The 14,911-nt window shown below is 38.8% G+C and overlaps 1 protein-coding gene across 3 annotated transcripts in view; it reads right to left on the bottom strand.

Moving 5' to 3' along the window:
• The window catches only part of LOC134538857 (F-actin-monooxygenase Mical), a 232,538-nt gene that overhangs the window by 78,236 nt on the left and 139,391 nt on the right, over positions 1-14,911 (bottom strand). For all 3 annotated transcript variants that reach the window (XM_063380418.1, XM_063380420.1, XM_063380419.1), the window contains 5 exons: positions 12,808-12,924; positions 8,980-9,081; positions 7,406-7,662; positions 3,647-3,904; positions 1,864-2,203 (listed from right to left, as the gene is read on the bottom strand). In XM_063380418.1, coding sequence (XP_063236488.1) covers positions 1,864-2,203; positions 3,647-3,904; positions 7,406-7,662; positions 8,980-9,081; positions 12,808-12,924 — 1,074 coding nt within the window. The remainder of the gene's footprint in view (positions 1-1,863; positions 2,204-3,646; positions 3,905-7,405; positions 7,663-8,979; positions 9,082-12,807; positions 12,925-14,911) is intronic.

Genomic DNA, 14,911 nt, shown 5'->3' with positions numbered 1-14,911 from the left:
TAGTCAGACAGCTCACCCACCCTTCACTGTTTTACGAACACCAGTCCGGAGTGTGGGCAGGACCAATCACATGTGGGAAAACCGGCATCATTATTTCAGCGAACATAAACACAGAACAATTTAGTGACTACGAAATGAAACATTAGCAAAAAAAATGACAAGTCACCAAGAACAGCTTCAACAAAAAGAATCAATGTCCAGAAACTTGTCTTGAAACTTAGTAACATTATTATACTCCCTAAACTGCTACTAACTGAAGTGATGGCATCTGAGTGGCATCACGCTGCAGATCAGCATCAAAAACAAAATAGAATCCGGTAGAATTTGATGAATATTAAAATTTCTAGGCATTTCATTAACTACCTAACTTACAAGAGTTAGAAAAACGTGTGAAAACCCAGAAAAAAAAAGTGTAACGTAATTTGCAACTTAAAAACACAAAAATATACATTTACTGAAAATAACTAACATGTCATGCACCTTATATGTTATAAAACTTGCTTTGAATGGATTTTTTTTTTTAACTACATAATAACTGTGTAGAAAACAATATTTACCTATTACAATACAGCTCTGTTATTTGTTAACACTTTGTGAACTTGCAAATACTGCACAGTTTGGTGTGCCAGATTTGAAACACTTGAGTTAAAAGTTGGTTATTTCCAGTTGTATATTACCAAATATATCTTGGAATAGTTAGCAACTAGGCTTGCGCAAATATCAGTTTTCTTAGTACATATCAATTTAATACGAATAGGAATACCAAATTATTTTCGAATACAAATATCAAATTAGAATAGTAATAATGAGAATTAGTAAACCACTAAATAAAAATATTTTTTTACATCATGTAAAAATGCCTGGAAAATTAGACACACATAATTCACCTTTTTGATTATAAAATCCCACGAAAACCTCAAAAAACAGGTTATTTATATTGGACGAATGACAATCTCAACTGTGAATGTTGGTATACGACAAACTCAAAAGGTATGCCATATAAAATATTTGTAAACAAACGAATATTGGTTATTTTGATGTGTTAGTATTTGAGGTCGAATCAAATACGAATATTTATTATACATATTTATATTTGAAAATTCGAATATTTGCACAGGCCTATTGGAAACTATAGGCCATTAGACACAACGTAATTAAGACAAAGACAGCATGCTGCCCGTATAGCATAATAATGCTGCCTAACAGACTTGAAAACTATACTCGTATAAACAACAAGAATCCTACTTAAAGTGTTTACAGCTGCTAAATATTATCCAGTACTTTAGTTTGCATTGCTTCATGAGAGACTATTTTAAAAATAGAGAAACGAAAAGAAAAAAACATAGAAATAGACAAAGCCAGAGAATGAGAAAGAGAGAGGAGAGAAAAAGAAGAGAAATAATAGAAAAGAGGAAGCGAAAAGTGAAAGGAGGTTAAGAAAAATTAGAAATAGTGACAGAAAAAAGGAATAAAAGAGGGAAAGTGCAAAAAGACACACGGAGAAGGAAAGAGAGATATCGATGGTGTTGAAATGCAACCTCGTATGTCAACATTCCACCAATATTTACATACAGCATACTTGTAAGTCACTTTTTGAGAAAAATGGATTTAATGAAAAATTATGGTTACATAATTTTGAAGAGAATCAATGAATTGTTTCATTCAATCATTTATTGGCTCAATCGCACAACCACTTCCACTACCTACTTTGATTGTAAACATGTATGAACAGTCAATGTTTAATATCTAGGAAATAAAGTAGTAATTTAAAAGTGTTTTTTGACTGCCCTGTAAAATTAACATTTTTGACATACGAGGTTGCAGTTCAACACCATCGATATGTAGATACAGAGGTCAGGTTACCTTTCCTCCTCCTCTTCTTGGGCGCCTCGAGCACGACGGCCGAGGCCAGCTGCGACACGGCGTCGGGGTCGTCCGAGTGGAAGTAGCCGCGCACCTGGGCGGGGGCCACGCAGCGCGTGTTCAGGTTGGTGTAGCGGGTGGCGGGGTCCAGGGTGTAGCCGGCCGCGTCCCGCTGCAGGTTCTCGGGCGTGGTCTGGGCCAGCACGCGGTACACAGACTCCCGCTCCGCCAGCACCTCCAGCGCCGACGCGCGGCCCGACCCCCAGCTGCGCACGGCCCAGCACGCGTCCAGCGAGCTCAGGAAGCCGCGCGCGCAGCCCGAGCCCGTCGGCCAGAACGGCTGGAACACCCGCGACCGACGTCCTTCACCATCTCTCGCCTCCTGGCGCCGGCACAACTGTCGAGACCAGACGTGGCAAGCAAACAAGTCAGGCTTTCAACCTGGCATTCAAGGCCGGTGCAAGGTTAATTGGCGCCCTTGGACGAAAAACATTAATGCCCCACGCCGGACACTCCAAAAAAATTTTCCTTGCCTCAAGATTTTGTCAACAATCAAATGTAAGCAGGCTTTTTTTTTTTTTTTACTTTTTTACTTATTACAAATCATAAACAGGTCACCGTGGACTTTAAATAATTACTTATATCATTATAAACATTCCAAACTGTTACAAAAATCAATTTTCATCTAGTTTCAATAATTGTTAAACATATTATATCAGCTGTTGTGTCGTGCTGCTCCGCCCCCAGCTACTTGGCGCACTAGGCGGTTGCCTAGTTCGCCTGTATGGTCACGCCGGCCCTGCCGGCATTGGCACATTCTGTACTACGGTACCAACTGATCCGCTCGCGTTCACGTTCATTCAGGCGGATTCCGGGTGTCGCCAAGTTGCATTACTTGTGCAGCCGGCGTTTTTACGTTCAGACTTTATCGTTTCGGTACAGAGCTTCTTATTTTCTAGATGGTCACATTTCACATTTTCACAATTGGTGTCACTGTTTAAAATTATACTGATATTGGATAATCTGGAAAAATAGCTAATGAACGATTAAAGACGGATCAATGACTTTTCACTATAACAATTCGACAATTGGCTAGAATTATTGAACCTTTGGTAGTAAGTGACATAGATCTTATTAAAAAGCAGCATTAATTAAATATTGGAAACTACCTACTTACATTGAAACTAGAACAAAACAATGAAAATTTATAACCTAAACAACTTTTTTTTTCCACAATGATACGTAATATTGACATTTATAATGCCAATTGAGCCAATGTATTTCTTCCCCCGATACCATTGATAACTAGTGATCAGCCGATAGCTGAGTAACGGTCGATGTTTGATGCCATTATGGGGTATCGGATCAGCCCTAGAAACGAGGCATTGTTCTGTATTGCTACTGTGGACCAAACATCAAACATCAACCAGCTAGTAGAGGTTGGATAGGCCTCTACCGGACCACGGGTTCACTGGGTGTTTTGAGGGGTCCCAGTGTGATGGTAGGTGCCAGCAATGCTGAATTCGTCTCAGAGCTCAGGATGCAGCCAACTGTCTGGTCAGCTGAGTGAGGCGGGGGTGGAGGTGGTGTCTATACTGGGATGGGTGGCCTCAGCCTCTGGACATAGCTGGATCTCTAACACCTCTCCTGTATTCCGCATCCAGGCCCGTGGGGGCCCCGGGACGGTATGGCCACACGGCTAAGAGGGCTGGGTTGCCAAACAAACGGGGGAGCAGTCCCTCAGACAGTCGCGCGGGCCAGTCGGGAAGGGAAGGGGCAGCACCTCCAGCAAGCTGTCGCCCACGAGGATCTGCAGCAGCTTGTGCCCGCAGCGCTCGACCACGCGGCTGGCGTTCTCCGCCGCGAACATCGAGGTGAAGTCGAACATGGCCACGTCGGGCTGGCCGTAGTGGTTCACCGCGAACTCCGGGTCGGGCAGCTGGTAGTTGGTGGAGAAGTCGGCCGCCTCCCGCGCGTACCGCTGCAGCGCGTCCTTGTCCACGTTGTCGGGCCCCATCAGCTTCGCCGTGTCCGAGTAGTCCTGCACCGTTCAAGGCCGTCGCTCAACTGTCCCGATACCTCCTCTCCAGGCACTCCGATACCACACCCCCGATGCCCAACACCTAGGGACCGGAAAAATTTGCGGGTTCAATGACCTGTAGGATGAACTCCATAGTTCTACGTACACTCGGTCAAATGTCACCCACTCATTGGTTGCTGTCTTGTGAGACGTCCCAACTTAGCAGCCTGTGATTCGACACAGCTTTGGTCGGGTGTTTCTCATTGGTCCAAAGTCATCCAGGTGAGTTGTGAGCCAATAGCAGAGGCGGCACTGAGGTATAACTATTTGTATTTTAGCCTATCGCGAAATGAACTCGCGAATTTTTCCAGTCTCTACCAATACCTGATACTACAATCAGCATATACGATTACCGGCCAAGCTACACGAATAAATAATTCAAACATAATTTTATATGAATATGTTCACTAATATTATAAATCTATATTTAAAGCAAGTTAATTTAAAATTGTGCATTACTTACAAAACAAATTTATTTCTATTCACATGCAGTTAAACAGTGCTCAAGTTGATGATTTTTAAGATTTGCCTTTAAAAATGTATGCTAATTAAAATTATTCAAAAAAGAAAAAAAATATTACTAATACTATTACAAATGAACATAGTAAGTGTTTACAAAAAATCAAAGTTGTAAAAAATATTTTTTTTTTGATACCTTCGATACCTTGGCTGTCGGGTATCGCAACAGCCCTATACGGGAGGGATAATGAAACAATGTCTCACTTGCCATCTTACTTTGCTAAAAAGTAAAGACATTACTTCAATATAAATGTAAAATAATAATAAAATAATTCTTAGCTTCCTAAATAAATCATTAATAAATTTCCCCAGTAAGTTGGCGTTCCACCTCGTCATACCGAGTGGCGAGTATGCCATTCCCAACACCAACTTTGGCGGGGACTGCAATGGGACCAAAGTAGCGGGAGTTCTGGAGCAGCCGTGTAAACCACGGATCCACGACCAGGAGCGAGTGAACGTGTCAATGCGGAGACGATTGCAGTTGGGGTACCGCGGGTTACGAGACAACTTAGTTTGACAGGCATGTACGAACCACCCAGATAACGAGACTATAAACAGTGTACTGAATACTTTATCATGCACATGCACTGTGCAGCCATATTCCACTAACATTCACACTAAAAACCAAGACTGGTACTCTATATTAGGACATACCCACATTGAGGAATGTTGATACTAATATTATTCGGGGCTACCAGGCTTGCATGTAACCTTGGGAATGTTGTAAATGCTGTCAGATCTGTGTAAATTCTTTTAATTAACTTCAAGGGACTTCACTGCAGATTTGTTGTTTGAGGTCTGCTTCAACGATGAGTTAATGTAAATTTGCTTAGAGGTGCTTGCACTTCAGCTCCTAAGTGTGTGTGGTAAACTGTGACTAATATAAATTCTTTTTTTTTTTTACAGCTATATACCTAGTTGCAAGCTAGTGATACATTCAACCACTATATGTGCACAAGAAGAGAACTAGTATCTGCCACTCGTATCACAGCTACAGGATATACTTTGTCCAATTATGTATTTATTGTTTACAAAAGTATTACTCAGATTCTTGGAGTCCAGGCATGCCACCTGCTGACATAATCTTCAGTTGGTAATTTAGCCAACAAGGTTGGAAAAAAAACCTTGCGCAAGGGAGGGGTGATGGTCACTTGGCTCATAGGAGGAGTGTGGCCTCTCGGTTGATGACAACTTAAAAAACAAAAGCTATAAGTGTAAGATTTGAAGCAGCTTTTTAACCACATGCTAAAACCTCTGCACTTAGTAGTGAAAAGTTATGGTGATTTTACTCTGAGGCTAATCCCGCCTGCAATTGCAAGCAAACAGGCTGGATTAGCATCGAAACTGTACCTAGCTACTATTTCCTATGTGGTTCTATTGCATTTTTTTTTGCTTCCGTGGAAAAACTGGGTGTCTTTGCCTCAAATAATGAAAATATAGTTTTTCCATTCAGATCATCATAAACTTTAACTAATCATTAATTTATTCATTCACTTCATGGCATTAATAAATAAAATGCCATGCTTTAAGGAGGTGGTTACAAGAGGGGCACGTGAATATAGTAATGGCTAATGGGCGATATGGAAAAAACAAATACCAATCTAACTACAGATACTTGAATGATACAAAACCGATGTAATACTTTTTTATAAAAAAAATAACTGTGAAAGTCTTCAGAAATTCAATAATTATTGTAAATAATAAGCCAGTACCTTAAAAAAGTCTTTATTAAAAGGATATTTTGTAGATGACATAAAAAAAATATTTTATGGCATAAAATTTGTGCATAGCACAATACACGTTATGCTTTTGCCTAATTAACAAACACAACATTCATGTTTAGCCTTAAATTACAGGAACATTGGAGAAATAGATGCCTACAGAACTATAAACATGTACCGTGTTTTATAGCATAATCGTCGCGCCGTTATTTTAGGGTGCCAAAATTTGGAGAAAATATTCTCACATAAATATTGCATTATGTTTTTGGTCCCTCTGTTAGATTCAGAGCGCTTTGTGCAGGTTATTTTTGCCTGTATAAAACAATGTATTTTAAATTTTAAATCTAATATTCATTTGGATATTACAGCTTACTTATTTAATTAACAGAAATACGAAGTTGTCCGATGTGTTAATTTTCTTTTAAAGGCGTTTTCAAAATGCTTATAAAAATGTAGCCAGTGCTAGTTGGCAACATTCATGTTTGGTTATGTTGCTTCCCTATAGAGTGCACGCAAGTAGTCTAACAGCTTGCAGATTGCATGCAATGAACGCGATCTGTCTAGTGCCGAGTTAACTACATTTGATAGCCCGCAATCTTTCATGGTGTTTACTACGAGAACAGTTATCAGTTCCAGCTGACGTTCAGGTGATGGTTTTCGTTTTTCTATTTAAAGTTAAACAAAATGTTTTTTGTTGCTTGACTTATTAATTTAAATTGATTGACATGCTTTTAAATACTATACTTTTTAAAATAAATGCACTTTCCATGAATAGGTTTTGTTTTTATGAATAACTTTACCTAACAAAAAAAATGCTTTTATGTCATAAAAATTCAACCCCTACTTTTCAAACTTGATTTTAGTATAAAATGTGCGATGATTATGCGATAAAACATGGTAAATATAAAAGATACGTGCCATCTGAATGGACAAAAGTGTACTGTACTATCTCCACGTGCATCAGATTTTCTTGTGTGTGTCGGAAACAATCACATCGGAAATAGCGAAAATTGGGAATATTGGCCGAAAGTTACTAAAACGATTACGTCGGTACGTCACTACGTGTATATGCTCTCATTTCATACTAGGGTTTAAATTGGTTTTAAAGTTCTTGAAATGCTAAAATTAACATTCACGTATTTATTTGCTATCAGCCACAGTCAAATAACAAATCCAATATAAACCGCGGACACAAAGTGACAGAAGCAGTGTGACACGTCACCTGAATGATGACGCCCTTGTTGATGAGGCTGTGCTTCTTGGCCGTCATGACGAAGTAGTGCGTCTCGTCCTTGTAGTACACTATGTTCTCCAGGTCGATGCCAGTCTCCGCGTACAGGTCCTTGAAGAACTTCTGGTTGAAGATGAAGGCCACGCCGCTGATCTCCTCCACCCTCGCCTCCGCCTCAGAGTGCCGGTTGATGAAGTTGGCCGTGATGGCGATCGCCAGCTTGCCCCGGAACTCCTTCCTCTTGAAACCTTGGGGGCAGGTCGTCACACGTCACCACTTCCTACAGAACTTACCAGGATAATACACGTGCAATTTTTGTTCAAAAGTGTACTGGAAAAAAAGCATGGTGCGTGACCCATTCGAAACTTGACAATACTGCAATGCCACACTGCATATAACATTCCATCACACGCTAAGCTAAATTAACCTGTTGTCGCTCAACTGACGACATACATCTTGCACGGAGGTTTGTCAGTGCGTGTTTATATGAGAAAGATGCAGTGATAAATTACTGAAGAATAATTAAAAACTCTAAACCTAAAATTCTAAAACCTACAATTATTTAAAAGGCTAATGAAATGGGAAGTTGTGCTACGTGAAGAAAGTGTGTTGTCACGGAGTAGCATATGTCGCTGGAGGAAAAAAATTTTTTTTTTGAGAGATGCGATAAAAATTTTATTTTAAAGACAAGAATTTGTTGCGTGTGTGCTTCTTCAGAAATTTTTCCATTTTATTTTGTTAATCTTTGTAACATAGCATTGATTTCAGTCGTTCGTGAGCGAGATATATAAAGGTGCTTCACAGCAGTAAACAAACAGCTGCGGTTGGTAGCCATTTAAATTTAGGATGGTTTTTTCCTATCACCGTAAACATGTTATCATTCTCAGTTAATTCATAAATCATTTACTGCCTGATATGTGTAGAGACATATAATTAGAAACAGAATTTTAACAGAAAATATTCAAACATTCAATAGTACTCTTTTAGAAAAAAAAATTAACAGGCAGACATCAAAACAGGTACAAAGAAAGCCACTAGTTTTATTTCAAATCTATAACCAATTCATAATTCTGAATAAATACGTAAGTTCAGAATATAATCTAATAGACACCTGAAACAAGGTCACAAGTTTTGTTTGACAAGCATGGTGTGAGGCTTATTCTGAACAAAAAATATTTATGGTTATGGTCTAAATATCAGTGGTGCAAAGCTTATTCGAAGGCACAGCTTTTATTGATAACTTTAAATAATTCCTTGAGTCCAGAATAAATATATATTATTAAATTGAACAGAGGTTACAAGTTTGGTACGAGCATTATTCTAAACAACAAATATTTATGGTTATGGTCTAAATATTAGGTGTGCGAAGTTTGTTCATGGCTGCAGTGTATTCGGGTGAATACGCTATTATTTGCACATGGTCCATCAAATTTCCTTTGAATTAGAGTCAGCGGGTCGGGCCACTTTGTATTTTCAGCCAGCTGCTACTTTTACCTCCGAATGTGTTACAATAAAACGATGACGACAAAGCAGAATGAACACTAAGGTGGTCGGACGCTGCACACCTTCCAAAGTGTTCCTCTTGCCGTCCGCCCCGATGAGCACGTCGAACTCATACTGAGCGACCGGATGATCGGGCGGGCTGACCTGAGCTCGCCAGCCAATCTCTGCAAACACACCACAACAGCATTACGGCAGGACCCTTACAGTACCAAGTGCCAAGTGCGTGTGGAGAAGCCAACACTTAGCACAGCCACAATAAAGGCCTCAGCGGTTCCCAAACGGTGGGTCGCGGAAGGGTTACAGGTGGGTCGCGACTCGATCCTAAAACTATCAGAAACCATTGAATAAACCATCAGGAAAGATAAGAAAAATCGAAACAAGTCGAATTTTTGTGCCGACACACATTTATTGTTAAATAAATAACTGTTTTAATACAAAGAGCTTATATTTTGTCAACCATTTTCAAGTCAAAACACAAATTGTTTATCAATAATCAATCGGTACCTTAAAAAAAAAGCACACACACAAATAAATAAATAAATAAATAAATATATATATATATAATAAAGCTGAAGAGTTTGTTTGTTTGTTTGTTTGTTTGTTTGTTTGAACGCGCTAATCTCAGGAACCACTGGTCCGATTTGAAAAATTCTTTCGGTGTTGGATAGTACATTTATCGAGGAAGGCTATAGGCTATATTATATTATCAATAACATTAGGGATCCTTACTTAAAGTCCAATTTAGAATCAAATGCGTTGGAGGGGGTTAGATACAACATGCAGTACACGTACGAAGTGTGTGTTGACAATGCCGCAGGCGCTAGAAGTTAATTTCCTATTGCCTATTAACATTGTTGCCATGCACTAGATGCCTTATCATTCTTAATTTTCCCATACAAGTAAAAAACACCCATGTGATATTAACAACGAAACAATCAGTACCCTCATATAGAATACTACATAGAGACAGTGTGAGGTATATATGTAGATATAAAGAGATAAATACAGATGGAGAGATACATAGATATATAGGACTATAGATGTAGATAGAGATATATATATATTTAGAGACATGGATATATTATTTGTATATGTGTAACTACTTCAAACATATTACAAAACAAAACTGAATGAGGCATTGCAATGCATGCCGAGCATTAGCTAGATAATGGAATCTTTTCAATATTAGTAATCCCTTATTTTTCAGTTTTTTTTTCTATATTGCTTTATAGAGTCTAGATTACATACAGACCAGGTAAAAAACTATAAACTGGCAGAACAACGTCTGTCGGGATCTAAAAGTGATATAAATTATTTTGCACACTTGACATTCAAATTAAGAAGACAATTACTAACTACATCTGATCTCTAAACAGTTCCCCTTCACCCTGTGTTCAGCACGGGCAACGCTGGGTACTGCAGCTAGTATATATATAGTATATATATATTTATATTGCAATATTTGATGGTACATTATACATACATAAGGAAGGTATACGATACAAATAAGGTGTTTTACTCCACCATGGACCGATGGACCGTGGAGGTATTCCTATAAGGAAAGGTGGGTCGCCAGCTGAAAATTGTTGGGGAACCACTCACTGCCTTACACAGAGCCAAGCCAAGTACTAGTCGCTTATCCCTAAATCCAAATCTCAAATTCAAGTGTTAAAAACGTGCCTAGAATATGAATCTAAATTTAATAAGCCAGTAACAAAAACTCATAAATATAAGTTTTGAAAATACATCCCAACCATTAAATTTTTGTTGTTAAAATAAATAAAAAGCATATTTACGTGTTTAAGATGTAAACAATTCCTTTGAGTGTCAAAATTATTGCTTGAAGAGCTAAATAAATATTCCTAGAGCATTGTATCTGGTAGCATACACAAAAATTTTATTTGAAAGCTTCTGGAGGAATTAATAATTTAAAATATTTTTATGGACATATGCCATGCAATGACATGAGTCCATTATAGTGTTTTAAATCAATCTTCCCAATTGCAGGGATCATTGCAAGAATGTCGAGCTATATAATGTCATCTTTGTAAACTAAACAGGGGCTAGAGTTAGGATTTCTTAATTTCCTTTACTGAGGTATTTTTCTTCACATATTTTTCCTTGAATAACATTATCTATAAATTACTGACAATTTTACAGTATTTGAGGATTTGACTGATCAATCCCTAGCTGTAGTACTAATAATGAAAAGGTCTTTAATCCAACATCTATGGTTCGGATCATTCTGCAACATGGCACCAATCAAAACGCACTTGTTGAAATTTTTTGGGTGCACTCCTTAAGGTAATCTTGGTTGCCTACTTTTTAGTTTGTTGAGAGTATATCCTCACTGTTGGTTTTCATTTCAGTACCATGTTTGTTTTCCAGCGGGTTACATTTTGAATTTCAAGGGGGCATTTTCCATAATGATTTTTTCGAATAAGACTAATATACATTTCTTTTCTTTCTACAGATGAGCTGACTACAACGTGTTTTAAATGCCATTGTATTGAACATTAATTTTTCTTTGGTATTCTTGTTTAAACTATACAGAGTTCAAAAATCTGGAAAAATAGCTGAACTGTTATGTTTGAGACCCTAACGTGACGGAACACAGATATTTCACTGTAATTGTTTCTTGCACTTTCTCTGGTGTTAGTTCTAGCCTTCACTTAGTATGGCAAGAACACTCAAACACCATGCTAGACTACACACAGAGTATGGCTGAATGTTGACACGTGAATGCAATAAACAGAAACCAACCGGCTAAGTGAACACGGATGATGTTTTGGAGGACTAAATTTGAACCAAAAACTAATTAGGAACTAGTTTTGATTTAACAACATACACCAGGAAACATTTTAAGTAAAAAACACATTCTTTTCTGATATCAGTGGCCCGTAGACAGTAAGCGTAATCTATGAATAATGTAAATAAAAAATCTTTAGGACTAAATTAACTTTTTTTACACAGAAAAGGAATCACATTAAGGGCTTCAATAGTCTAATAGTCCTGTGATATTAATACATATATATTTTTTTAATTGTATAGTACACTTAATAAATTGTGTGAAAGAGTTGATGAATCTTGAATTGAACGAGATTTCCAGGCATTCCCGAGAGGGTTTGAACCGAGCACGGTCGTCAAGACTCAACGACCGAGCCATTCTCAACAGGCGTGTAACAACTCCAGCTGACAATGAAGCTAACCAGACAACAAAACCTCAATCCGACATTGTCCCGCGCCTTTGATGTCGTCCGCAACAAAAGATCAAACTTAACTCCCAGACTTCCGGATCAGAGACGTGGTCTAGCCAGGGTGTCAACATGCGCCCCCGAAACAAACTAGTAACTCCCAAAACTAATGCGGACAGCAATGTTCAAGCCCCCCACCCCCCTGCATGGTAGACTCTTTTCTAACTCTTTCCAACTATTCTTCCAGATCCATCCTTCTGTTTTCCGTAAGCCTCCTGCGTGATATTAATGCATGAAATTTTTGCATCCCGCATGTCAGAGCCCAGGGTTTTCCCTGTGTCTATGCAGGTTTTACCTGGGCTCAACTTATCTAGTTTTAGTCTAGTATAGTTAGTGAGGGGAGTTAGTCATGGCGCCAATCACTGCCGTGTCTGGCCAATTCCCCTCCTAGCACATGATGCATGCTACCCCTCCTGCACGGCTTAACCTCTTCATGATTTAGAGCGTATGGGCTTGGGCCTGAGACGCACTTAGTCTCCCTCCCTAACCCGGAAATTTCCCCAACACACTTAGATTTTTGTTAGGTTAGAAAAAAAAATCGCTTATTCGCAACCTCGCCCGAACGTCTTGCAACGCCGCCCCCTGTGGCCACCGAGTTGTGTCGAGAGCCTGGAACGTGTGTGCGGGCGTACTCACTGCCACTGGACTGGTCCTCCGGAGGCGCGGCGAGGCCTTCGAAGCCGACCCCCTCGTGGATCTCCACTCCCAGCAGGAGCGCCACCTTCATCAAGATGCACTGCAGCTGCCTGATGCCTGCCGCACACACAGAGAGAGCTCAGCGGTCGGGTCTGGCTTTCTGCACGTGACCCTCACATTAGCACAACATCTGTCCATTTGTCTATACTTCTTTAGGCACGTTGTGAAAAAATTATTAGAGTGAATTTTTACACGCACCATGCAACAAAATTTTCACAGGATGGAAAAAAAAAGCTACATACAAATAACAATTATTATACGTGTACTTTTGCATCTTATACTTTAGTGATTAATATTGAATACTGGCACGTTTATTTATTGTGAATATTAGTGATAGAAAATGTGTCTATAAACTTTTTCAAGTGTATTAACACAAGTGAGGTTATGTTACCGTATGTATAACAATGTCAAGTTTGCTTGTAAGCTTGCATTGTCGCTGGCAGGGAGTGTCTGTGAAAGGTTTAGTAGTCTCCTGACTGTTTTCATGGGAGTGTTTGTGAGGTTATGTTCCAGTATGTATAATTTATTTGAAAAATAAATTATATATCAATACATTACTATTTAATAAATATTTTAAATTAACAAATTAGAATAAACATTCAGCATAATTATTGATTTTTTTTTAAATTAAAATTTAACTTGATTATTTTACTAAATTAATTAATTTATATATGTGTATATTAATACTGAACACTTGAGAACCGTCAGTTGGGGTAACATTGGCCCTTTGAGGGTAACTTTGGCCCAAGACAAAAAAAATGTTATACCATGTTACAACTCTTCCAAATATTTATTAGATGTGATGATACATATGTAACATATTAATTAAGTACCGTCAGTTGGGGTAACATTGGCCCTTTGAGGGTAACTTTGGCCCAAGACAAAAAAAATGTTATACCATGTTACAACTCTTCCAAATATTTATTAGATGTGATGATACATATGTAACATATGTATCATCACATCTAATAAATAATTTGAAGAGTTTTAACATGGTTTAACATTTTTTTTTGTTTTGGGCCAAAGTTACCCTCAAAGGGCCAATGTTACCCCAACTGACGGTACTTAATTAATTTGTTTTAATTTGATTGAATTTATAATTTGCCAACTGTAGGATATTTGATCACCTAAAAAGTATACCAACTATATCTACCACAGTGCTGCCACCTTCAAGAGAAACTTATCAGTTATCAGAATATACATATAATCAAACACGACAAACTTTACAACAAAATCATTAACAACAGGATAAACGACAATTGAATAGTTTTAAAATTATACAGAATTGAAAATCAATTAATATTACAAAGCAACAAAAAAATCCGGATTTATATTTATGTTGGGTACTTTACAAAAAGTTTAACTTGTTATTACACAAGCTGAATGAGCGAGATTTATATTATAAAATAATGTTACACATTGAAGTAGCTTGGCTTCTGGGTTGTAGCCGTGTCCTTGGCAAATAAATCACCAATTTATCGGTCGACATTGCAGTCACCATCATCAGGGAGCAGTTACTTACTGAGCAATAGGTAGGTAGGTAGGTAACTGCTCCCTGATGATGGCAACTGCAATGTCGACCGAAATGCATGTGAATTATTTGGCCAAGGGCGCGGCTACAACCCAGAGAAGCCGAGCTACTTCAGACAATGGCAGTGAAAGCCTGCAAACATTATTAATGATACACATTGTATTTCATATGCGTCATTAAATTTCAACACTCGGCAATTCTTTAACTGGATGTCTAAGTCAGAAATAATTGCGGAAAACTCCTAACACTCGGCAGCACTGCTGCCACGAGACAACGTCATGGCCACAGTACAACTCGCCATGCGTGCTGTACAGGGGCGTAGCCGGGGGATGGGGGGGTCGTTAGGGATTCTAACCCCCCCCCCCCCCCCCCCATTAGCACCCTTTATTTTTCTTATCTGAAAGCAGGTTAGCTAAAAGCCTGGGTGTCTTACTGCTATCACCGGCCACTGCACTGGAGGGGAAGAGTAAGCGAGCCCTACCGATTCTCCTGCCCTTCCCCTACCCCTGTCGC

Source organism: Bacillus rossius, chromosome 14, assembly GCF_032445375.1.
Source record: "Bacillus rossius redtenbacheri isolate Brsri chromosome 14, Brsri_v3, whole genome shotgun sequence".
NCBI classification, from domain to species: domain Eukaryota; kingdom Metazoa; phylum Arthropoda; class Insecta; order Phasmatodea; family Bacillidae; genus Bacillus; species Bacillus rossius.
Note: the sequence above shows the minus strand (reverse complement) of the source record. Positions and strands in the feature narration are given on the sequence as shown.